The sequence below is a fragment of the Mytilus trossulus genome, chromosome 6, assembly GCF_036588685.1.
Source record: "Mytilus trossulus isolate FHL-02 chromosome 6, PNRI_Mtr1.1.1.hap1, whole genome shotgun sequence".
Taxonomy (NCBI): Eukaryota; Metazoa; Mollusca; class Bivalvia; order Mytilida; family Mytilidae; genus Mytilus; species Mytilus trossulus.
The window spans coordinates 41,674,906-41,701,944 of NC_086378.1; the positions used below are offsets into that span (position 1 = coordinate 41,674,906).

A 27,039-nucleotide genomic window follows, 5' to 3' on the forward strand; every position below is an offset into this window, starting at 1 on the left:
TCATTCTGGTAGCATTGCAAAATATTTGCTCAACACATTAATATGAACCCTGGAATCAGAAATCATAGATCACGATACTGCTTTTACTAAATTTATATTGGTTACTGACTACGATTTAATGGTGCAAAACGCATTCCAGTTAACAACATAACTTGATAAATATAGATCTTTCCTTCCTTCTGGTTTTTAGTTAAGATATTCTACTTGGAAGGTGCAGTCTAAATTCATTTTTATAATATCTCAGTTGTCATACAACCACCGCAAGGTCAATACAAATCTAGCATTATATTCAATAGCAACATAACTTTTGGGGATGTCTTATCAGCTGCTTGTTTTAAAAACCTGTTGATCTCAATGTCATATACAGATCTGTGTCCATGCCAGGCAGGTGAAATATGTAGAAATAGTAATACAAGTCTTGTAATGGTCAATGAAAATAAAAATCAGGCTTGATTTTTATAGTTTGTCCTGATTTTTTATTGTTACACCACTGTGCAAGGTTAGAGGAGGGTTGTTTATCCCGTCACATTCTGTATGTGCCTGTTCCAACTCTGGAGCCTATAATTCTTTCTGTATACATTTTTGATTTTTATTATACATTAATTGTATTTTTGTACATAAACCAGGCCGTTTGATTTTTCGTTCGAGTTGTTTTACATTTGCCATTTCGGGGACATTTAGAGTTTAACATGTGGTATGTGTTGTACTCATTACTGAAGGTCACACGGTGTCGTTTAGTTGTTAATTTCAGTGTCATGTGGTCTCATTTGGAGAGTTGTCTCATTGGCAATCATACCACACCTTCCTATTTCTATATGGAATATCTTGTGAATTCTGTGGTACGTTTCTAGGGGGAAAAAGAGGGTGTTTTGGGTGTTTACCCGATCATGTTATAGAAATTAACCAAAATAAAATACACAGCAGTAGATAATGACAGCACCAATAATTGCCAAAAAAAGGAGCAAGAGGTAGACTACAAAAAACAAAATATTCAATTTGAGGTCAAATTTGACTGTAGCTACTGGGTTGATACCTCACCAAATATGCTAGTTTAAACAATAATTTAGTATTGTCCTTCATGAAACTTGATTTTTACCATCAATTAAAATTATTTATATGTTTAAGGTGTTGTGAACAGTTTATTGGTGGATACTAGATTTTTGAAGTTTTGTTTATAAAACGTCGTTTTGGGAAATTTGTTGAGAAAGAAATATCAAAGATTTAGATTTATGTAATCAAACATTAATAAAGCCAAAACAGTATCGTACATTACGTATTAAAGTCTTATGAAACCTCAATTTAAAAAAAACAATGCATATGTTTCTTTTAACTAAAAGGCGAGTTTTCATTATAAAACTTACTTCCATTTACTTTTTGCTGATAACAATTCTTCAAATGTCAAAATTCAGAAGAAATTTTCTTTTTCTCAATTGCTTGATTCCAGCCAACAATTCGCCTACATTTTCCCGTATGCAATAACCATAGCGGGACCTTTCTCGCAAAAAATCCGGTGACTGTAATTACACAAGTGCGAAGGGGAAAACAAAACTCACTAAGAAAGTTAACAAACGTAAACATCCGTCATCAAAATAATATATATCTTATTGTACAAGTTATACTTTTTGGACCTTTTGGATTATAGCTCTTCATCTTTTATGTAAGCTTTGGATTTCAAATATTTTGGCTACGAGCATCACTGAAGAGACATGCATTGTCGAAATGCGCATCTGGTGCAACAAAATTGGTACCGTTGATTTTATTATACATGTGCTTATCTGAATATCAATACAAAAGTGACAATCGATAAACTTCGGCTTCAAAGCAAGACCATAAGCTGTCATATTTGAATAACACTGGACGAGTGAAATATTGTTTGACGATTATACGAAATTAATGTGTAATTATAGATTATCGTTGATCATATCAACGAGATTGATTTTCTCGCTTGAGCCGGGACGGCGAAAATGTGAAAGGCAATCGAGTTGAGATGACCAATGGTAATCTGTTTATCGCTATTTTACATATGAGAACGATGTCAATTTCATGTTAATTTCGTTAGCAACGTCACGTTCCTGCTTAAATTCTAGCGATAATTTTCCATCTCAAGCGAATATCATGATTTGAAAAATTATCACAAAAAAAGATCAAAGAAAAATGCACAAAATAGCGATAATAAATGATAAAATCGTGCACAGAAGACTTAGTTTATGATATATGCATGCAATTGGGCAAGAATTTGATTATTTTTTTAAACAGTCACTCTTTTTAAATAAAGATCAGAAATAGAAGAAAACAAATCAAAATTGAAACCCTTTAAGATTTGTAAAGATGAATTTGACTTCAATAATTTTTTTTAACCATATCAGGTTATAACGGCAGACATATTGTTATAGTACAAGGTCTCCTCTTTCGAATGATATATGATATAGGTATGTGTTCGGTGGGGAGATTAAATTCAAAACATTCTATCCTCAGTCACTGCATATTGACAATCGGTATACTCATGTTGCCTTTGTTTATCTGAGCTTGTGTAACAAAGCGAAAGGAAGCTATATTATGTGTATTCATATGTAAATAAAATTGACGACATTTGATACCTTTCAGGTACATGTCAGCAGTTCTTATATCGATACCTTCAACAAGGGAATCAAATGGAAATGATCAATAAGTGTTTACAGTCAGATGAACCAATACCGAAGTACCACAAACATATCAGGCGGATAATGAAATACCAGGCTGCCATGAAAAACACCTTTATATTAACCGATGCAAATCGCATGTTGTATGAAAAAGGAGTTAAACTTATGGTATGCTATTTTTGTTTTGAATATTGAAACGGAAAGGATAAACTATGATAAGAATAAGCACCATTAAAAAGGTTTTACCTATTCCATAACATATGCTAGTTTCATACTGTGGACCTGATCATATCGAATACTAGTATTCAAATAACAACGAAAAAACAATTTGAATTCGTCTACAGTCTGATTGAATTTCCGATTGATCATTACTCGTTGAAACTGTAATAAGAATGACGATATCATAAATCTTATTTGAATGTACCTAATTCTGTTACTGCCTTCAGTTTAAGTTTAAGAAACGGTTCCACAAAGAGACATAACAAAGCACAGTTTGGTTTATTTTTTATTACAATTATAGTACAAATTTGTATGATACAATCTCTTCATAGTCTTTTAAGAAACTGATATCCAGAATTCGGATTTTTAAAGTAAAGTTAATTTTTTTGTTGATTATCTCCCTGAACATGGAGTAGGATTGTTTCGCGATATTTAGCTCTATCAAGAGTTAACGATTAATAGTTTTTAATCTTAGTTGATTTAACTATTATTTTGGTTAATATGAATATGCAAATTATTAATGTTATTATCAAGTTCGATTAATAGCTGAAAATGTTTGTTCATTAAAGTTAACCATTGTTTTCAATTTTACTTCTCATTACAGTTCGTAAAAGATAATGTCACTAGCGCTTTCATACCCTATCCGTAAATTTACAGATCTAACATTGTTCGGCTGATATTTAGACTAATTATATATATATATATATATATATATATATCTATAAACGAGTCTAAATTGAAAACTACGTTCAAACCTATGATTGCGTCGCAGATTTTTTGTTCTTCCCTCGTCGGGTTTCGAACCCATGCTACTGTGATATCGTGACTCCAAATCGCCTGCACTGCAGCCGTCCCGCTAGACCTCACTACCACATGGGCTCTACAAAAATAAAGCTTTTAGTGGCCGTGTGTTACCTTTCCTCGTCAGTTTTATCTAGCGGCGTACTACAGTACATGATATATAAGCATGGAGATGTTATTATACCCCACGCAACGAGTTGCGGAGGGTATAATGTTTTTGACCTGTCCGTCCGTCCGTCCGTCAGTCGTACCGTCCATCCGTCCGTCAGTCCTGTTTCTTGTCATCGCAACTCCTCTCAAACCACTCAACAGAATTTCACGAAACCTTTTCAGATAATAAGGACATACTATGTAGTTGTGCATATCGACGGGAAATTGCGATTCAATTTTTTTACCAGGAGTTACCCCCGATTGAACTTATTTACTTTAACGAACTACTGCAACAGTTTGTCATCGCAACTCCTCTCAAACCACACAACAGAATTTCACGAAACCTTTTCAGTTAATAAGGACATACTATGTAGTTGTGCATATCGACGGGAAATTGCGATTCAATTTTTTTACCAGGAGTTACCCCCGATTGAACTTATTTACTTTAACGAACTACTGCAACAGTTTGTCATCGCAACTCCTCTCAAACCACACAACAGAATTTCACGAAACCTTTTCAGTTAATAAGGACATACTATGTAGTTGTGCATATCGACGGGAAATTGCGATTCAATTTTTTTTCTAGGAGTTATGCCCCTCTGAACTCATTTACTTTAGTGTACTACTGCAATAGTTTGTCATCGCAACTCCTCTCAAACCACACAACAGAATTTCACAACCTTTTCAGATAATAAGGACATACTATGTAGTTGTGCATATCGACGGGAAATTGCGATTCAATTTTTTTACCAGGAGTTACCCCCCATTGAACTTATTTACTTTAACGTACTACTGCAACAGTTTGTCATCGCAACTCCTCTCAAACCACACAACAGAATTTCACGAAACCTTTTCAGTTAATAAGGACATACTATGTAGTTGTGCATATCGACGGGGAATTGTGATTCAATTTTTTTTCTAGGAGTTACGCCCCTTTGAACTTATTTACTTTAATGTACTACTGCAACAGTTTGTCATCGCAACTCCTCTGAAACTACTCAACAGAATTTCACGAAACCTTTTCAGTTAATAAGGACATACTATGTAGTTGTGCATATCGACGGGAAATTGCGATTCAATTTTTTTTTCTAGGAGTTACGCCCCTTTGAACTTATTTACTTTAATGTACTACTGCAACAGTTTGTCATCGCAACTCCTCTCAAACCACACAACAGAATTTCACGAAACCTTTTCAGATAATAAGGACATACTATGTATTTGTGCATGTTGACGGAAAATTGCGATTAAATTTTTTTTCTAGGAGTTACGCCCCTTTGAACTTATTTACTTTAATATAATACTGCAACAGTTTGTCATCGCAACTCCTCTGAAACTACTCAACAGAATTTCATGAAACCTTTTCAGATAATAAGGACATACTATGTAGATGTGCATATCGGCAGAAAATTACGATTCAATTTTTTTTCTAGGAGTTACACCTGTTTGAACTTATTTGCTTTAAGGTACTACTTCCACAGTTTGTCATCTCAACTCCTCTCAAACAGAATTTCATGAAACTTTGTAGATAATAAGTACATACTACGTAGATGTGTATTTCGACAACAAATTTTGATTCATTTTTTTTTCTAGGAGTTGCGCCCCTTTGAACTTATTTGCTTCAATGTACTTTTGCAACAGTTTGTCATCTCAACTCCTCTGAAACCACACAACAGAATTTCATGAAATTTTGTAAATAATAAGGACATACTTTGCATGTAGATGTGGATATTGACAGGAAATTATTATTCAATATTTTTTCTTATACAATGTTTTTCCTTACACTTATTTAATTTCTCCAATGACAATGTGGGGACGTGGGGTATGTGAGCGTGCTCACTAAGGTTCTTTAATTGTTACAGATCAGCTCAATTATCTATGGTAAAGGATCCTACAAATTAATGTAAGATACAGTCACAGAAAATAATTATATTTATAAGTACGTCTGAGTCAGTGACAACTCTACACCAGATGTATCCATCGGATCGCCATCAATGATGGTGATACTTGGCTGTGTACATAATGTATATAATGACTGTCAACGATTAATCTTACAGAACGATGGAACATGTAATGATACTGTACACTACAAAATTTAATATATAACAAGTTAAAAAGGGTACAACATCGCCTTATAACAACTATAAAATGAACAAATATTAGATATTTCGGATAACAGATATCCTTCTTCAATAATAGCACGATGTCAAATGAATCATGTCAATATATTCAAACTGAGACACTATCAAAATCTTGAAAATTTTTACAATTTAAGCGAACATCATAGACGCTGGTACTATTTAAAAGTTCTAAATACGGCGCAAAGACTACAAAGATATGCCAAAATAAAGGAATGTATCTCCCTCATGCAAAGCTCTGATTCCTTTCACGGATTTAGCTATACATTTTTAACCTTTTGGATTATAGCTCTTCATTTTTAATATAAGCTTTGGATTTCAAATATTTTGGCCACGAGCATCACTGAAGAGACATGTATTGTCGAAATGCGCATCTGCTGCAGAAAATTTGATACCATTAATGTTATTCAAGGACAAATTAGTTTTTGATCGAACACGAAGAAAGACTTAATTATCCGTGTACTTGAGATAATTTATATTTTTCAATCTACAACTAAGGTAGGTAAAACAAAAAAGAACGAGGTTGAGAAGTGCACATTATACTAGTAAAGTACCTAGGATTTTGCTGATATGGGGGGGAGTAAAATATAAAATAAATTATTAAACTTAGAGAATTTTATTACAAAAAAATTTCAAAATGAGATGTTTCTGGTTGTCGGGAGCGGTGAGTTTTATATCGGGTTGTCATGTTCCTGCTACAATATATATGCTATTGCTAATTGTTTACTTTAGTATATGCAGCTATTAGTCTCCATTTCTTCCAATATGAATTTACTTTAATAAGTATAATTGATTGTTGTATTTGAATTTTAGCTAAAGTTCAAGTTAACATTGTAATCACACATTCGTACATTGACAATTTACATACAATAAACAAATCGTAAGAAAATGCAAGATTAAAACCAATATGACAACAATCATCTACATTTAATGTGGGTCAAATACTTTCTTCAACAATTTAAAATAGTTCTTGCTTCTTCATAAAACATTTTGAAGGATTGTCAATTCTTTCTTTCTGGGTAAATGAGGAACAATATAGATTTATTGGGGAAGTTTATGTAATTTTTTATATTGTATTTTGCCTCTATATTGTTTATAATAATCTATTTTTTGACGGTTAAACCTTTTTGGGAATTATCCTAAAAATGTATAATTTTTCATAAAGACCTGTAAACTCAAGCTTAACATTTTGTTATTGTGTATATTGAAGCAATACTAATATATTTCGTTTGCTATGTTTTAAAATTTGTTTTGGAAGAGGTCAAAATGATGTTATCTGGTTCTATTTATGCCATTAATGTCTATTATAGGAGAAGGGTCTAAGAAGCGTAAAAGCAGCACTACCAATATTGAAACAATCAGCCTGTTTTGGAAACTACGATGCGATGTTTATGGTGTCGGTAATATTGAACAATGGTATAGGAGTTAAAGTTGATGAAATACAGGTATTGCTATTACTATGGTTACATTTTTAAACAAATAGTTTCATATTTCATAAACATATTTGTGAATGCAACATTCAATGAGCGTCATTGAAGACTTATTTATGCGTCTGGCGTACTAAATTATAATCCTGGTACCTTTGATAACTATTACTTATCTTAAAAGCATCAAATGGATATCTTGTATGTTCAATCAAAAGTGTGGATGAATGATTTTTAAATGTATTTTATTATTGTTTTAAATTATCAGTCTGTTTTAGTAAATAACAAGCGGAAGTGAGATACTGCTCACTGATGAAACCCCTCCAAATACTACGGTATAGATGACTTATATCAGGAACAGTGTTCCCAGCTAATATAAACCATGAAACGAAATTTCGAAAATCTTTGTATTGTAGTTCATGAGAAAGATGCGACGAAAATTTTCAACATGAATATAATGTGTAAAATGATACAAGTGTTCGGTTAACAGTAAGTTGTTGGGTGCTAAATCTGTAAATGCATCACACGGTATAGCTGACTTATTTAAACCCTGAAACCCAATTTTAGATATTATTATGAGAAAGATGTGATGAAAAAAATCATGGGACGGACAGACAGATGGACTGACGGAAGAGTGGACGGACGAACAGACAGCAGTAAAACAGTATACATCCACTGTTTACAAGCAGGGTATAATTATATGTTCAAAGCTCTCGAATCCAATAGCTATTAACGTTCTCTGTGAAACATCTATCGGACGACACAAAACGTCAAAAGCCATCTTTCTTCGATGACGGACGACTGACTTCTTTTGTGGTAGTATAAAATTCTTAGTTATTGAAATCAAGAAAGTTGTTACAGAAAGATGGGGAAACTGAGGTCTGTATCATACAATAGGTAAGACAGAATATGGTGTATCAGTCATGCATATGTGAATATTATTATATTTTGTACCAATAAGTCAGTTTCGATGTAAGTGGACCGTCAATACATAGGAATATAATCCTCCGATTAAGCTAGTTATTCGGTACTGTAATGATTTGAATGATCGATTCTCAGTATAAAATATCCTCCTTAAATCAAATGTTTTTGATAATTATAGATTATCGTTGGTCATCTCTACGAGATTGAGTTGTTCGATTGAGTCGATAAGGCGAAAGCGAGAAAAGCAATAGAGTTGAGATGATCAATGATAATCTGTTAAGGAGGTTCGCTACTCAGTTTCATAAAACAAGCTTTTCATAACACTAGTATATATTGATAGGCGATTTTTTAGTTTAGTTATTTTAGTATTGGTATTGGCATATGATAAAGTCATGCCGATTATAAGATGTACAGTTTTCTCTGCTTTCAAAATCTTTCTGTTTGAACCCGTCGACCTGGAACTTATCACTTATTAGTAATATTGATTTTTTGGAAAACAAAAGGGCCTGCGATGGAGTAGTTTTTTTACTCAACAGCATTGTCCTTTATGAGTTATAAATAAAGTTGAATGCTTTGATTCGATGTTTTACATCATGCCGGTTAACAAATTTAAAAGTGTACCTATACGCCTTATTTTAAATCCAGATTTTTAGTATTCGTATTGTCATCTTTGACAGTCATACTGATTAAAATACTACAATAGGGAACAATGTGACAATGATTGAATTAAGTAGTGTCAACCCTGTTATTTAACCCGGTGTATAAAGCAAAATCCTAAATACAACGTTTGGTGGTGCTCCTGTCAGATACGAAACGTACAGATAAGTTGCCAGGAACCAGTTATTTTACAATACACCTTTAGAATTGCATGAATTAATGATTTTATTTTCTTGAAAATTCATTCAAGCTTATAAACAAATAAAATGTATGCTTGCAAGGAACTAAGATGTGTGCGTGCTTATGTAAATATACAGAAAAACCTTTAAATTTGGGTGCATGGAGATTTTAAAATTCATAAATGCATTGCAAATAAGGCAAAAAATGTAATGCTCTGATACCAATCAATTCTCACCTACAACCTGCAGAATCCTGGCAACAAGAGTTTTAGGCAAACTTCAAGAGATAAAGGATATCTAGTGAATTAGAGTCTTGTCTGAACCTATCCTTACCATCGGAATCTCAAGATATTTTTGTTTACAGAAAAATGAATATTTCCCCCACTTTGATTGGATGCCGTCAATTGAGGTGACCACAGTTTTGACATCTGATTGAACCCATATGTGAAGGAAATCCCCAACCTGTGTATGCAACTACTCACTTGTGTAGTACACTAGCCTAGAATTTACATTCATTTATTGTTTCAGTCCACATGATGCAATTATAAACCTCAATACTTAATTTAACAAAATTTCTGCGTGGGACACATGTTCTGGTACACCAAAACTGGTACCTGCCACCTAAGGTAATAGATAACAGGTGAATATACTATTGGTATCGGTATTGGATTCGACCCAGAACTTGTTAATTATTGGCAATATTAATTATGTGGAAAATAAAAGGGTCTGCAGTGGTGTAATTTTTAATCAACCTCCTATATATGCTATATATAAAGTTGAATTCTTTGATTTGTCGTTTTTCCTCATGACGGCGGACAAATTTGACCTCGTTATTTTAGTATTATAGATGAAGTCTCTGATAAAAGTATTTGCAAGCAATTTATATTTATAATTCAGTTTCATGAGGTAATTTTCAAAATTTATAGATTCTAATTCGTGCGTTTTTTTGTTTTTAGAGTCAGGCATACCTTCTCCTCGCTGCAAGAGGCCAACATCGTCTTTCATCACTGAGTCTTGGTCACAAACATATGTATGGTTTAGATGGAGTGCCAGTAGATAAGGAGCAAGCTTACCGTAAGTGCAAATTTCAACTACAATGCATAAAAAAGAACTTAGTTTTAACTTTCGTAGTAGCATATACATGTACCGTAAGTCAGTTGTGGTAAGCGGATGGTCGTAAATTGAAGAGAGGGGTACGAAGTGCGAAACGGAAGAAAAATTGGAACGAATTAAAAAAAAAAAGTACAAAATGAAATGAACAGTCACTGTTACTTCAAGATATAATGGATAAAATTAACCAATACGAAAATAGTTGTAAGCGAATAAATTCAACAACTGTGTAAATTTGTAAATTTCTCATAAGTTTATAACTCATTTTAAAACAAGCAACACAGCTCTGGTTATGATCATTCTTCGTTACGAATAAAGAAAAGGCGTTTTAACAAATTGGACATCACATGAATAACAGTATCCTGATATTTTTTCTTTAGATTTTGCATCTATTGAAAAGGTAAACTTTTAAAAAACTATAATATACCTTCTTCATGTAGGTGGAATTAAAAAAAAATAATATACAATTAAAAATTGATACTTTAAGTCGAAAGAGCATAAATACGGAATCAAAATAATGTTATGGATGTCGTTATCGAGATTATACCATACCCGCGATTTCGTAGGTCCGTATACGTACCTGAATTAAAGAAGACGCGCCATGTTCTTAGCCTGGATTTTGAGAAGTCGTATTGTCATTTGGAAGTCAAGCTGATTATAAGGTGCAATATCGAAGTTCAGGTATAATCATATACGTTGTTATAGCAAATCCTGAATATGCCTATTGGTACCATGCTCTCCGCTATACACACTGAACTTAAGAATGGAATCAAATACATGTATGAGTAGCTTGTAGCCAGGATAATATTAAAAAGATAGAACTTTATGTCTCAGCTCAGAACGCTGGTCTTTTAAAGCTCAATACATTCATACAATATGAACATATAACATAAACATTGTTTTCAACCTGCATATTTAGATGATAGTGGCCGCAGTACATTTTGTTCTACCATGTAATATTATCCTGGCTACAAACTACTTATATTTGATCTTACTTGACTTACTTATTTGATTGGTTAATTACATCGCTGTAAATAACACCCCATCCTTGTTCACCTCAAAATAAATAAAATATTGCAAAATAATAAAAGAATTAAAAAAAAAATGCAAAACTAAAGAAAAAAAATAAAATGTAAAAAAATATATATATGCATACATTAGACCGTTGGTTTTCCCGTTTGAATGGTTTTACACTAGTAATTTTGGGGCCCTTTATAGCTTGTTGTTCGGTGTGAGCCAAGGCTCCGTGTTGAAGGCCATACTTTAACCTATAATGGTTTAATTTTTAAATTGTTATTTGGATGGAGAGTTGTCTCATTGGCACTCACACCACATCTTCCTATATCTATGTATAAATTTTTTAAAAAGTAGTTATGTTTTGGGTCCTTTGGCAAATGAGAAATCGAAATAAAACGGAAGTTTGCGTCCGAGTGACATTTTTTCAAAATTGTTAGTTAAGTACCTTGTGTTTTATTAAGATATATAGGATTTTTTCTGAGACAAGTGCCTGTCCAGTAATTATGGAATGTTGAATATGTATATATTATACACCTCATTTGTGCACCTCGTGTTTGTGGTAAACTATCTTTCCCGCAAATTTTATTGTTTTCTGTTTGGTAAAAATCTAATATAAACATCCATTTTTTACATCTTGTGATCAATTTATTTTGCAATCGTCAATGGCAGTCAGCAGGAATTAAGAACATCAGTTTTTCGACCAGTCAGTCAAATGTGTTTTGTTAAAATATACTTTTTCACTGTTTTGGTCTTTTGGAAAATGTTGTTTGTGCTGTATTTAGACCCCTCTACCACAAAATTTGTTTTACATGCACACGTATACAAATTGCGAATTTTATTCAACGCAGTCATATGTTTGAACGTTGTTTTCAATTTGTTCTTTTTTGTATTTCTTCGTTTGGACTGCATCATTTTTTCTCTCGGGTTTATATGATCTGTCATCCAATTTGATTCTTTAAAATTTAAATGCGTATGTTTATATAAAAATACAAAGTAGACACGGGAGTGTGTTTTTGACATCCCAAGACCGCAATAGACCCCTTTTGATTTTTTAATTGTCTACTAATGTAGTCCTTAGGGACTTAGCCAGCTGAAGTACGCCTCCGGGTGCGGGAATTTCTCGCTACATTGAAGACCTGTTGGTGACCTTCTGCTGTTGTTTTTTATTTGGTCGGGTTGTTGTCTCTTTGACACATTCCCCATTTCCATTCTCAATTTTTCTTATTGTAGACTGTTTACTACTTTCCACCACATCCATCCCCAACAGCAAGTAACAGAAAGGGAAAATACATTAAAATTGTAGTTGTAAATCTCATGAATTATTTGTTTGTTACAACTTAATAAATATATAATATTCAAAATATTTAAAATCTAAGACTTTCGTTTAAATTTCTGCAGATTCTTAAATATTTGTTATAAAATATATTGATAAACATATTTTTTAGCGTACCTTAAGTATGTTGCTGATACAACCAGGGAGGACAAAGAAATATATAAAAACACTGACGTTTACACAGAATCAATCAGACTAATTGATGAGGATCAAATAAAACAGCAGACGGATGAAGATGGAGACATATTTCATTGGCTTAAGTTTCAAGCAAAGAAAGGTGTACTGTCTGCCCAGGTAATATGAATTTGTGTTACCCGGATCAAGTATGGCAGGACCTGTGGTAGATAACATGCACATAGCTCAAATGTATGTTATTTTTTTAAATGATAATTTTGTCTGACGAAGCATTCATTAAACTACGACATTACAGAACTTTTTGAGAGAAAACAGTTGATTTAAATATTTCGCCGTGAAAACTGTTAAGATTTTAGAATTCAAAATGTTAACTATTGCACAAAATTATAAAATCAATAATATGGTCATTTTTATAAATTTACTGTTTGCCAAAGTATAAATTATTCTAAATACTAAGGATTTTCTTATCCCAGGCATAGTTAACCTGAGACGAATTTTGGATCATCAATGCTCTTCAACTTTGTTCTCGTTTGTCTTTCTTACTGTTTTGATCTGAGCGGCACTAATGAGTCTTATTTGACGAAGTGCGCGTCTAGCCTGGTACCTTTGATAACTATTAGCATGTCGTGTAATGATGTCATTTTAGTATTATATTCAACATTGACATTAAAGCGCGAGGTTTGGCTAGCCACAAAATCAAGTTCGACCCACGATTTTTTCTGAAAAATGTCATGTACCAAATCAGGAAAATTACAGTTGTTATGTTTAGTTCGTTTCTGTGTGTGTTGCATTGTCTTTTGATTTTTGTTGCGTTTCTTGTTTCGGTGTTTTCATCTTATAGCTGATGTGTTTCCCTCGGTTTTAGTTTGTAACCTGGGTTGGTTTCCTCTCAATCGATTTATGACTTTCGAACAGCGGTATACTTCTGTTGCCTTTATTTAGCTAGCTTTAACCAGGTTTAATCCACCATTTTCTACATAAGAAAATGCCTGTACCATTTCAGGAATATGACAGTTCTTATTCATTCGTTTAATGTGTTTGAACGTTTGATTTTGTTTTGTCGTTTGAAGAGGGACTTTCCGTTTTGAATTTTTCCACTTAAAGTGGGAGGTTCAGCTCTCCGTTGAAAATCCTTTTCGTTAAGTAATTTTTTATGGACTTGTCCTTTTAAAGTGGCATTGGCCTTCGGTATGTTTTTTTTTTAGTTTTATCTTTATAGTTGTCTAGTTGGCGATCATACCACATCTTTTAATCTTATACATTTTTTAAATGGGAATCTTCTTCATTGCAGCAAAACATTGGCAGAGCTTTATTTTGGGGATCACAAGGGTTAAAGCGTAATATTCATACAGCCTTGCAATACTTGCGGATGAGTGCCGAAACAGAGGATGCACAATCCATGTATGACTACGGTATCATTCTGTTAAGGGTAAGACATGTTTACTGCAAAACCTATTTCGGTCCAAGCTGTGTGCAACACATTATTTTTTCAGAAATGAATGCGTGCAGCCCTAAAAAAATAATTTGTAAACTTAATATACATAGTTGTATCAAATACCATGGCATTTAATCTATAACTTTTTTGAAGAAGTACAGTATCTTCCAAATGTCCCTTATGCTTTTTTTTTTAAATGAAAGGTATTGGATTTTAAAGGGTCACTAGCTACGAGATATAGGAAAAATCTAATATTTTGTTTTTTGCCAAACCATTAATGAAATGCAAATAGTGAAATAATAATTCACTTTAAGCAGCCAGTGTGGTTCAATTTTGTTTAAATAAGCTAAAGAATATTGATAATGAATTATTCACTTGCAAGTGAATAATTCGACCTCATTGAATCCGTATTCATCTGAACTTCAATTTAACCCCTTAGTTTGAGATGGATAGCAAGTGAATTGTATGTGCAAAGTTTTTTTAAAGGAAAAGAATGTCAACATTGAAAGTGAAACAAAGGTAAATCATTTGTATTTAGTGACTGATTCGATCCACAAAAAAAACATTATTATACAGGTAAAAACGATGATAAACATTTATTTTTTATCTATGATATGAAATTATATAGACCTAAAATAATCCAACAGCACGAACTTGCTTAATCTATTTATATCTATATGTATGTTTAAATCGCTTATATGTGCATCAGATGTCTTTAAAGGTCAACTCGATAATTATTAGATGTCGTCTGGAATAAAATACACAGGAAACGAGTTTTTATGCCAATGCCCTGTTAATTGTTTATTTTAAACTTTTAATAGTTTTGATAAATGTTTTACATTGTTATAAATCAAATATGAGAATTTGATTAAAATAGGTGAACATTAATTTGACAGCTAGTGCCCCTTTAAGTAACCAAAATATATATATGAAGTTAAATGGATTTCTCGACTAGTACTGTTCGAACGAATTTTCTTCCCTCCCGATACGATGATAGCAAACTTTTTTTTAGTATAGCAGATTGTGCAGCAGGATATATACAAAACACTTCATGTCATCATAATTCTAAAGAATTTTGTGACGTATAGTATTCGGCTTTTATTTTTAATTAGGTCTTCCCACTTTAAAGGGGGAATACATTTTGATTTTGTTATGATTATTATAATATCTGTTCACTTTTCCATGAAAAAACCTTTTCCTTTTTTTTGGATTATTTTTTTACAACTTTAACAATGATGTTAGTAAAATAATAAAGGTATCGAAGTAGTGTCAAAGGATGTTGACCCTTATTTTTTCATCATGTGTCAGTATTGGATTATCAAATCATCAACAATACAGCTATGATCATGAAACAAGTTTTATTTACTGTCAGTTAATAAGATTTAAGGTAGAACAATTTCATTTCAAACTACTGATGGGGTTTGGGTTATTTTATGCAATGTTTACATAAGTCTATGCTACCTGCCAAATCCATGGAATGACGTCACGTACTGATATACCTGGAAAAAATCAAATAATTTCATAAAATTTTTAAAGCAACATTTTTTTTGGGTTGTAAACAAGCTCTGATTTGATGTTTATTACAACAGAAACAACTTACTGTGCATTCATAATAATTTGAGACATTATTTTATATGAGTTAAAATTGTCAGGGTGAAAGACCCAAAAATACCACAAATTCGGGTTAAATGCTATAATTTGAAAAATGAGACTTTTAAACAAAAAAAATGAAATGTGACTAGCATTTCAAATGATCAGTTAAGACAAAACAAGTCAATTGGTATCTTAGTTTTTGGTTCTATCGTTTTTCGTTTTAAAGGTGTCAGATCACCAATTCAAAATCTCTATCTATTTAGCCAAATTTTGCAATTTTTTCCAGCTTTTTCAATATTTTACATTTAACTTCATAGAAAACAGGCATGTCCTGCATTGTTCATGTATCACCTTTCTAAATGCCAATTTGCAACCCATGCATACATGTTTCTACTGCCTTTTGGGAGATAATTACTTTTCAAAAACTTCGTTGTTTAGTTTAAGTAAACAATAACTTCAAAGGCACTATTTTGTGTCAGAGAAGGGCTACTTAAACATACATTCTAAATTGGAGGGAATAAATTGGTTGTCTCACACCTAAATCATACTGATTTTTTTCTAATGACGAAAAAAAACTATAATAGACGAAGTCATTTTTTATTTCATATGTATGCTGGTGTATTTATAGGGACATGGCACATCTGTAAATGAGACTGAGGCTATGACGCACATTAAAAAGTCTGCAGAAAAGGTAAGCTATGCTCATATAGAAGTTGTGAATACAAATAAACGATTTTAGTTTTAAAAGTATCTAAACTATCTCTACCCTGAAACAAATCAAGGTTAGATAGATAAATGATTTTGTGTCCCTTAGTTTGCTAGCTCCTTTTTAAAAAAACTATTGCAGTTTTGCCCAATAAACAAAGAATGCTCACCATGAAAACTGATGTCATCTCTTTTGTCATAACTTTCAGTTCAGTTTCATCGAATTTCTTATCGTAAATTATAATGTACAAATTGACACATTGATCAGGATGTGCTGTATTCTCTCTTTCAAGTTCAGTTAAATAGATGAAATTAAAAAAAAAATGATATTTTCCAATTACATTAGAATTCCTTCTCTCCGTTATAAAGCATTTTGTCGAAAGCAATGATTTTTTTAGTTCTGTGATTCTGTGGTTACATGTATGACACTAAAGTAAACATTACGATAATGTTTTAAACAATATCATTACAATATGGCAATTACCTTACTATGCCCAAGGACGTCAAACTTTAATCAATAACCTATTGATCAGTCAGTATTCTACTTCTTCACAATTATCTCCCTATTACGCCAACATTTTTTTATAATCGTTAAAATGGAAGCCATTGTAATGATGACGCCCTGTCAATTTAGCTCTTGAATATCGATAAACTTATCTAATTAGCATAATTTTGATCCTTTTACGCCTCTTGTATTTTAAAAGACAAATGTATCTAACTATTGGTTATAATCAAATGTAAAGGGGTAGGTTCAGTAAGACCTCTTTTTGGCCACAAAATATAGCAGTTTTACAAAATTGTTAAAATGTAATCTTTTAGCTATTTACTGGAAAGTAGAATGCTTCTGCTACATAAATATGGACTGTTTTTGCCTGTATATGTTGCCTTTATTTGACAATTCACTGCACATATTTCAGGTACTAGCATCATTAAGTCATGTTAAATTACTGAAATCTTCACAATTTTAGCCTTTTAGTTAAATTATAGACGGTTTCCGTCTAAAATGAAAGTAGCCGCATTCGTGTTCATTCATAATATTTGAATGTAAGTTGTATTTGATGATAATACATAACATATATAAAGGTTGAGGATGAACACGGATGCGGCCACTTTCATTTTTGACAAAAACCATCTGAAAAGTTACGTTTTTTGGTATATTTGAGAGATTTTTTATATTTATGCATGAATCGGAGCGTTTTCAATGACTAAATCAGTTAAAATCTTTCACATAAACTAATTGAATCAATTTAAATAGACACTTAAGTGTTTAAAAAGTGTCCAAAATGTTTCGTTAGATGAACCTGAAATTTGAGGTCAAAATCGGCCGTTTCCGACTCCTTTGTACATTAAGTCAACTCAAAACTGTGTATGACCAAGTTTGGTTAAATTTGTTTCAGTAATTTTAGAGGAGAAATTTTTGTAAAGGATAACAAAAATTTACGAAATATTATTAAAAATTGACTTTAAAGGACAATTACTCCTTGATTATTTAAGTGAATTCTATATGTCCAATGACCATAACTCTGCAAAAAAATCATCAGACCGGAACAAAATTCGAGTTTGATCTACAACTTGTCAAGATAAAACTTTATAATAATTATCAAATCAATATCTTCAAGAATGACAAAAAAACAGAGTCGAAACTTATTATTTTAGTCAATTTTATCACTCGCTTACACTCAGGATAAATTTGAATATCATGACCGAGGCAATGTGTAAATTTCCAACAAAACTATGGCCTCCATGAAGCATTTCTTAAATAAAATGTAAAACCTTTATCAAAAATATATTATTATCTAAACAAAAAAGTTCACTTCATCCAAATTTTTTAAAATATAAAGCATTCGGAAAAAAAAGTTTATACAGAATCAACAACAAACAAACCTACCACTATATTCTTTAAAACAATTTACCAAAGAAAAAGAACACCAAAATGTCATTTGTCATTAATAAAAATATCTTTGACAATATTTTTTTTTAAATGTGTTATTTACCTTTGATAAGAAATCAAATACTTAATAAGTATTTAGTCAAAATTTTAATTCTAGAGAAAGGGCTATAACTGAACAAAAGCTAAAATCGTGATAATTGAACCTTACCTCTAACTTGTCATGATCAAACAGTACACCAAATATCAAACCAATATATATAAGCATGAAGAAAAAAAGTCTGGAAAACTGATTTGCGGGACAGACAGACAGACAGATAGAGTCGGTAGGGGACTAGAAAATGGTGTGCAAAATTGCATTAACATAACCAATCAAGGGGCGGCAACCAAACAACTTTTCATGATTGATAAGAACTATACACAGTATGTATACAGTAAAATTAAAATTATAAAGAAAATAATGTTGAATTGATTATAAAGAAAATAATGTTGAATTGATTATAAAGAAAATAATGTTGAATTGATTCTATTGTAAAAATAGTGTGCTATCCTATAACTCTATGCATGTATTTTAACCATCCATTTTGAAAAAAATATTTTACAGTATTTATCAAATTTGAAAAAAGATATATAAAGATTTGTTGGTTTTGAATAAATGGAAATGTTTTTATTCCAGAAAAATCCTTCTGCATTGAATGCCTTAGGATGGTACGCATTAAATTATGATCGAAATACTACAGAAGCGGTAAAATATTTTGAGGAAGCATATTTATTGGGATGTCCTGATGCAGCGTATAATTTAGGTATACTTCATTTAACGGGAGGATTTCCTGGTAAAACTGTTGATGCTGTAAGTAAAGTTTGATTTTATAATTATTTGTCATGGCGACCAGCATATTCATGTCAACTTAACAAGGGAACACATTTTGAATTAAAAAGTATTAGTATCACTTAAGTCTTCACAAAATTAACCGTTCTATATTTAGTCAATTTGCAATCCCTTTTATTCTGATTTAATTCCTATCTTTTTTAAAATGGCTCTGATACAATTGGCTTATATGGAATATGCTCAGGAGAGCAACTAAGCAATCAAGTAATGCAACACGAACACAACAAAAACAGTGTTGAACTCCGTTGTTTTAGAAGTTTGAAATATTTTTTTCCTCATGTTTTGGTCTTATTTTGTATGTGTTTGGTTTATAACTATTTCGATATGAGCGTCACTGATGAGTCTTATGTAGACGAAACGCGCGTCTGGCGTACTAAATTATAATCCTGGTACCTTTGATAACTATTTACACCACTGGGTCGATGCCTCTGCTGGTGGACGTTTCGTCCCCGAGGGTATCACCAGCCCAGTAGTCAGCACTTCGGTGTTGACATGAATATCAATTATGTGGTCATTTTTATAAATTTCCTGTTCACAGAATTTTGAATTTTTCGAAAAACTAAGGATTTTCTTATCCCAGGCATAGATTACCTTAGCCGTATTTGGCACAACTTTTTGGAATTTTTGATCCTCAATGCTCTTCAACTTTGTATGTGTTTGGTTTATAACTATTTCGATATGAGCGTCACTGATGAGTCTTATGTAGACGAAACGCGCGTCTGGCGTACTAAATTATAATCCTGGTACCTTTGATAACTATTTACACCACTGGGTCGGTGCCTCTGCTGGTGGACGTTTCGTCCCCGAGGGTATCACCAGCCCAGTAGTCAGCACTTCGGTGTTGACATGAATATCAATTATGTGGTCATTTTTATAAATTTCCTGTTAACAAAATTTTGAATTTTTCGAAAAACTAAGGATTTTCTTATCCCAGGCATAGATTACCTTAGCCGTATTTGGCACAACTTTTTGGAATTTTTGATCCTCAATGCTCTTCATCTTTGTATGTGTTTGGTTTATAACTATTCGATATGAGCGTCACTGATGAGTCTTATGTAGACGAAACGCGCGTCTGGCGTACTAAATTATAATCCTGGTACCTTTGATAACTATTTACACCACTGGGTCGATGCCTCTGCTGGTGGACGTTTCGTCCCCGAGTGTATCACCATCCCAGTAGTCAGCACTTCGGTGTTGACTTGAATATCAATAATGTGGTCATTTTTATAAATATCCTGTTAAGAAAATTTTGATTTTTTCGAAAAACTAAGGATTTTCTTATCCCAGGCATAGATTACCTTAGCCGTACTTGGCACAACCTTTTGGAATTTTTGATCCTCAATGCTCTCCAACTTTGTATGTGTTTGGTTTATAACTATTTCGATGTGAGCGTCACTGATGAGTCTTATGTAGACGAAACGCGCGTCTGGCGTACTAAATTATAATCCTGGTACCTTTGATAACTATTTACACCACTGGGTCGGTGCCTCTGCTGGTGGACGTTTCGTCCCCGAGGGTATCACCAGCCCAGTAGTCAGCACTTCGGTGTTGACATGAATATCAATTATGTGGTCATTTTTATAAATTTCCTGTTAACAAAATTTTGAATTTTTCGAAAAACTAAGGATTTTCTTATCCCAGGCATAGATTACCTTAGCCGTATTTGGCACAACTTTTTGGAATTTTTGATCCTCAATGCTCTTCATCTTTGTATGTGTTTGGTTTATAACTATTTCGATATGAGCGTCACTGATGAGTCTTATGTAGACGAAACGCGCGTCTGGCGTACTAAATTATAATCCTGGTACCTTTGATAATTATTTACACCACTGGTTCGATGCCTCTGCTGGTGGACGTTTCGTCCCCGAGGGTATCACCAGCCCAGTAGTCAGCACTTCGGTGTTGACATGAATATCAATTATGTGGTCATTTTTATAAATTTCCTGTTAACAAAATTTTGAATTTTTCGAAAAACTAAGGATTTTCTTATTCCAGGCATAGATTACCTTAGCCGTATTTGGCACAACTTTTTGGAATTTTTTATCCTCAATGCTCTTCAACTTTGTATGTGTTTGGTTTATAACTATTTCGATATGAGCGTCACTGATGAGTCTTATGTAGACGAAACGCGCGTCTGGCGTACTAAATTATAATCCTGGTACCTTTGATAACTATTTACACCACTGGGTCGATGCCTCTGCTGGTGGACGTTTCGTCCCCGAGGGTATCACCAGCCCAGTAGTCAGCACTTTGGTGTTGACATGAATATCAATTATGTGGTTATTTTTATAAATTTCCTGTTAACAAAATTTTGAATTTTTCGAAAAACTAAGGATGTTCTTATCCCAGGCATAGATTACCTTAGCCGTATTTGGCACAACTTTTTGGAATTTTTGATCCTCAATGCTCTTCAACTTTGTATGTGTTTGGTTTATAACTATTTCGATATGAGCGTCACTGATGAGTCTTAAGTAGACGAAACGCGCGTCTGGCGTACTAAATTATAATCCTGGTACCTTTGATAACTATTTGAGTTCATTGTGCTTTGACAAAAAATCTTATAATTTGTACAAAAACCCTGTACAAATTATAACTTGTACAAACTTACATCTTGTACACAACATATATATATAAAAAAAACAATTGGAACTCTGAAAAGATGGTGTGTGATGATGTGAATGGTTATACACAATATTCATGTATTTGCACTTCATAATGTGCTATATTGTCTGCTCTCTGGTCAGGTTGTTGTCGCTTTAACACATTCACCATTTCCTTCTTCAATTTTATATTACAAAATGTTAAAAAAAAACAAAGGGCTCTTTAATGCCATTTTAATGTTCTTTGTTTCTGCCAAAAACATTAAAAAAAATGCAGTATACTCCTATGTTACATTTTAGTCACAGTCGCTATGTTTCTTGACGTACAAGGAAATAAAATACAAAATTTTTACTAGATAAACAGAAATTCATTCAGTCCAAGTTTGTCAGAATTGATTCAGCAGAGAGGATTTTTAAAGTAAGCAATTTAGATGAACAAATTACGTAAAGGGCAATAACTCTTCAAGGAGTCAATAAATTTTTTTTTTATCAAATTAAGTTATTTGAAGATTTTACTTTGTTGAACATTTTTTTGCGGGACAGTTTATCTCTATCTATAATAATATTCAAGATACTAACAAAACACTGCCACATTTCGTTAAAATTACTAATTTAGTGGCAGCAAACCAACAACAGGTTGTTCGGTTCATCTGTAAATTTAAATCCTTGTAGATTTCGACCTATTGAACAATTTTAAACCACAACAGAACTCTGTAATTATCTAACTTACCTTCCTAACATTAACACAAAATGACAAACAAAAACTGTATCCATGTCTGCACTGTAAATACCAACGGGTTACAAAAACCTGAAAAAAGAAATAGAATTATTGAATGGGCTAACCAACAAAAATGTAATATAGTATTCCTACAAGAAACGCATTCCACTCAAATTTTAGAACCAAAGCTAAAACAAGAATTCAAAGGTGAAGTAATCTTTAGTAACGGGTTAAGTAATGCAAGAGGGGTTGCCATATGGATAAAAAGCAGATTAAACTTTAGATTATTGACCAATATAAAGATTCTGAAGGTAGATTCATTTTAGTTAATATAGAAATAGATGACAATTTATATACATTAGTGAACCTAATATGCACCTTATAATTGTAAAGTAAGAAACACCTTTTTTAAATCAGTAAACAAAATAATTGAAAATCACAGTATTGGCCAGTCAATAATTGGAGGCAACTTCAACGACATATAATCTAAAACTGACACAAAGAAAAAAATAGGAAATAAAAAATTTGATTAACCAGTTCATAACCTTAAAATGTTTATCAAGAATCTTAAACTAACTGATGTGTGGAGAAGCAAAAACATAAATAAAACCCAATTTACCTGGAGAAGGAAAAACTTATCAGAATCTACAAGAATTGATTCCTTTTTAGTAAGTCATGAAGTTAAAAAAAATTGCATTACATGCGACATAAGACCAATAGCTCTACAACACACGGAGCATTACGCGGTTTCATTAAAAATCAACATTAATAGAACCTCAAAAGGGCGAGGTTACTGGAAATTAAATAGCAGCATCCTGGATGATGAACAGTATCAAAAAAATATTTCCAAATTGATTGATACATATAAAATAAAATCAGAAACATCTCTCAACCTAGATATTTTATGGGATAACTTTAAAGTTGAGGTAAGGGATTATTCCATCCAATACTGCAAATTAAAGGCGAATATAAAAAAATATTCTATTGAAATTCTAGAAAATACATTAAAACCCTTATCTGAAGAAATTGATTGTGATAATTATATAAATAAGAAGAAAGTCAACCTAAAAGAAAACATTGAAAAACAATTAGCAAGTTTATATAATGAAAAAATTAAAGGAAATCAAATTAGATCACGCGTAAAATGGCTAGAAGAAGGGGAGAAAAACACATATTTTTTTCTTGGTCTAGAAAAAACACGACAAAGTAAAAAAAACTATAACTCAACTGTATGATGAAAATAATCAAGTAACATATGACCAAAACAAAATACTAAATTTGGAAGTCAATTATTATACTAAATTATACACTTCAACAAAACCTGATACAGAAAAGGTAAAACAATACTTTGAAACTATCAAAGAAAGTAAAATAATAAATGAATCTGAAAGTAATACATGCGAGGGAAAAATTACTATAAGGGAATGCACAGAGGCTATATTTAAGATGAAATTAAACAAGGCCACAGGGCTGGACGGACTGAACGTGGAGTTTTATAGAAAATTTTGGGAACAGATTAAAGATTTCATAGTACAAGTTTTCAACTATTGCTATAAAAAAGGAGAATTAACAAACTCCCAAAAAATTGGAGCCATATCTCTTTTGTTTAAAAAAAAAATGATCCCCTCTCCCTTGATAACTATAGACCTATTACATTATTAAACTATGATGTTAAATTACAAGCTTATGCCTTAGCGCAACGACTAAAATCAGTACTACCAAAAGTTATTCACTCTGATCAAAAAGGTTACATAAAAAACAGATACATAGGTTTTAACATAAGACAAATCCAAGACATTATTGATTATTCTGAAAAGTTTAATGTAGATGGTGCAATTTTATTTTTAGACTTTACTAAAGCTTTCGACTCACTTGAGTGGTGCTTTATGTTTGAATCTTTAAAAAAATTTGGTTTTAAAAAAGAATTCATACAATGGGTTGAAACTATGTATACAGACATAAAAGGATGTATTTTAAATAATGGATGGGTGTCTGCCCCCTTCAATTCATTTCGTGGGATTAGACAAGGATGTCCGTTTTCCTCGTTAATTTTTGTATTGTGTGTTGAAATAATGGCAATTAAATTAAGAGAAAATAAAGAATTAAAAGGATTTGAAATCAAATTAGATGGAAAATCATGCTCACTAAAAATATGTCAACTGGCAGATGATACTGAATTGTTTTTAAAAACACACAAAGATATAAGTATTGCCCTTAATATCATTGAAACTTTTGGAAGCCTTTCTGGGCTCAAACTGAATAGAAACAAAACAGAAGGCTTATGGCTTGGCAAATTTAAAAAGTCAAAAGATAAATTTGAAAATATAAACTGGAAACAAGACCACATTAAAAGTCTAGGAATATACTTTGGATACAATCATCAAGAATGTCAAAAATTAAACACAGAGAAACAAATAGATAAATGTGAAAAATTGATTCAAGGATGGAACAAACGCAACTTAACATTAATAGGAAAAATTACTGTAGTAAAATCCCTAATTTTACCAAACCTAACATACACAGCATCATGTATGATAATAACACATGAAATAAAACAAAAGTTCAAAAATTTAATATATAGTTTTATATGGAGCGGAAAAAAAGACAGAATTAAACGCTCTATATTGTGTAAGCCAAACCTTGATGGAGGATTAAAATGATAGATTTAGACTCCTATATAAAATCCTTGCAAATTAGATGGGTTTCAAAACTATTAAAAAACGATAATGATAACTGGAAAATTATTCCAAGATTTTATCTTAATAAATTTGGGAAAGATTTTCTTTTATTCAGAATGAATTTAACAAATGTAAATTTGCTTAATAAAATAGAGTATAAATCCTTGCCTGAATTCTATAAACAATTAATTAAAACCTGGGTAGAAGTAAAAGGAGGTCAAACTATCACTCCTAAAAACTTTCTTGAAGTTAGAAAACAAATTATATGGGGAAATAATCTTATCAAAGAAAATGGGAAATGTCTGTTTTTTTAAAATTGGATTAGCAGTAATATTTTGTACATCAATAATATAATAGACGAAAACGGACACATCTCATCAAAAACTGTTTTAAAAAATCTTAAGAATAAACAAGATTGGATTAGAGAATTTTCTATAGTTAAAAAAGCTATACCAAAGCACTGGCAAAATATTTTAAAACAAGACAGTTCTTATAAAACTGATGTCAATATAAAGAAATCAGTAAACTTAAATATCCTACTAAAACATGAAATTTCACCAGACTCGACCAATAAAGAAATATACACGTCCCTACAAAGTCAATTTACAAATGATAAACGAACAGGAATTTTAATATGGGAAAGAATTCTGCATAAAAAAATGTCTACAAAATTTAAATCCACATTCAACTTTATTTTTAACTACCTTGAAAACAACAAATTTAAAATGTTTAAATGGAAAATAATGCATTATATATTAGCCTGTAATGAATTACTTTATAATTGGAAAATAGTACCGAGTAGTTTGTGCTTCCATTGTAAACAACATGATGATTATGAACACTTCTTTTTTTTCCTGTTCATATAATGTTCAGTATTGGCACAAAGTTGAACAGCTTTTAGCACTATTAAAAATTGAAAAGTATATATTCAGTCTTCAAAGTTTAGTAACTGGCTATAAAATTGAAGATGAAGATTATTTTGATATGAAATATTTATTAACTATAATTTACTTTTCAATTTATAAAGCATATAACATGTCTGACAAGAAAGACAAGGTCATTGATATTTTTAAAATATTCCAAAATGAAATCAGGGATATAATTAATATAAATAAAATTAGAGGGAAAAAAAATCAGAGAATCATACTTAAAACTTTGGAATATTTCGAATTTTTATAATTGTGAATGAATTCAAGCTGTGACCTAGTTAGTTCATGACTGCACAGGACATGCATGTGTCCGGTCAGGTGATACAATTTATGCATCAAATGAAATTCGCTATTCTACTCTTTTATCATGTTTATATATAATTTATCATATCTATTATAGCTACACTGAATTAATATTGTTATTAGTTTACACAATACAATGCTTGGATACTGCATTCATGTATCGTTAATAATTTATACCACGTGTACTTTCGATCTTTTCTCTTGATCTTTGGTTTGATCGCAAAAAATACCATTTACTGAAAAAAATATGTTGTTCATATAATGTGTGGAAAAAACAACGGTCTTACCTAATAATTTAAGACTCCTTTTCACAATTACACGGAGTAAACTAACAAACAAAATTCTACTGTCGGCTGAAAAGTCATGCTGTCAGTATCAAGGATCATCATCAATTTTACGGTTCAGTGAAGCTTCAATAAATAAATCATATACAGTTTAGGTTAAGAAACGTACCGTATTCCGGTATGAAATTATACTCTGTAGAACTGCTATTATGACTATTATGTATGTAATAAATGCAACTAATTTTATAGATATACTTATTGAATATTTTTCCCTAAATATTCAATGACTAGTTT

General features: G+C 31.8%; 1 protein-coding gene across 1 annotated transcript in view; it reads left to right on the forward strand.

The window, feature by feature from the left end:
- The window catches only part of LOC134721353 (protein sel-1 homolog 3-like), a 151,092-nt gene that overhangs the window by 72,506 nt on the left and 51,547 nt on the right, over positions 1 to 27,039 (forward strand). The window contains exons 9-15 of the mRNA XM_063584293.1: positions 2,605 to 2,807; positions 7,255 to 7,389; positions 10,085 to 10,202; positions 12,701 to 12,882; positions 14,015 to 14,152; positions 16,380 to 16,442; positions 19,021 to 19,194. Coding sequence (XP_063440363.1) covers positions 2,605 to 2,807; positions 7,255 to 7,389; positions 10,085 to 10,202; positions 12,701 to 12,882; positions 14,015 to 14,152; positions 16,380 to 16,442; positions 19,021 to 19,194 — 1,013 coding nt within the window. The remainder of the gene's footprint in view (positions 1 to 2,604; positions 2,808 to 7,254; positions 7,390 to 10,084; positions 10,203 to 12,700; positions 12,883 to 14,014; positions 14,153 to 16,379; positions 16,443 to 19,020; positions 19,195 to 27,039) is intronic.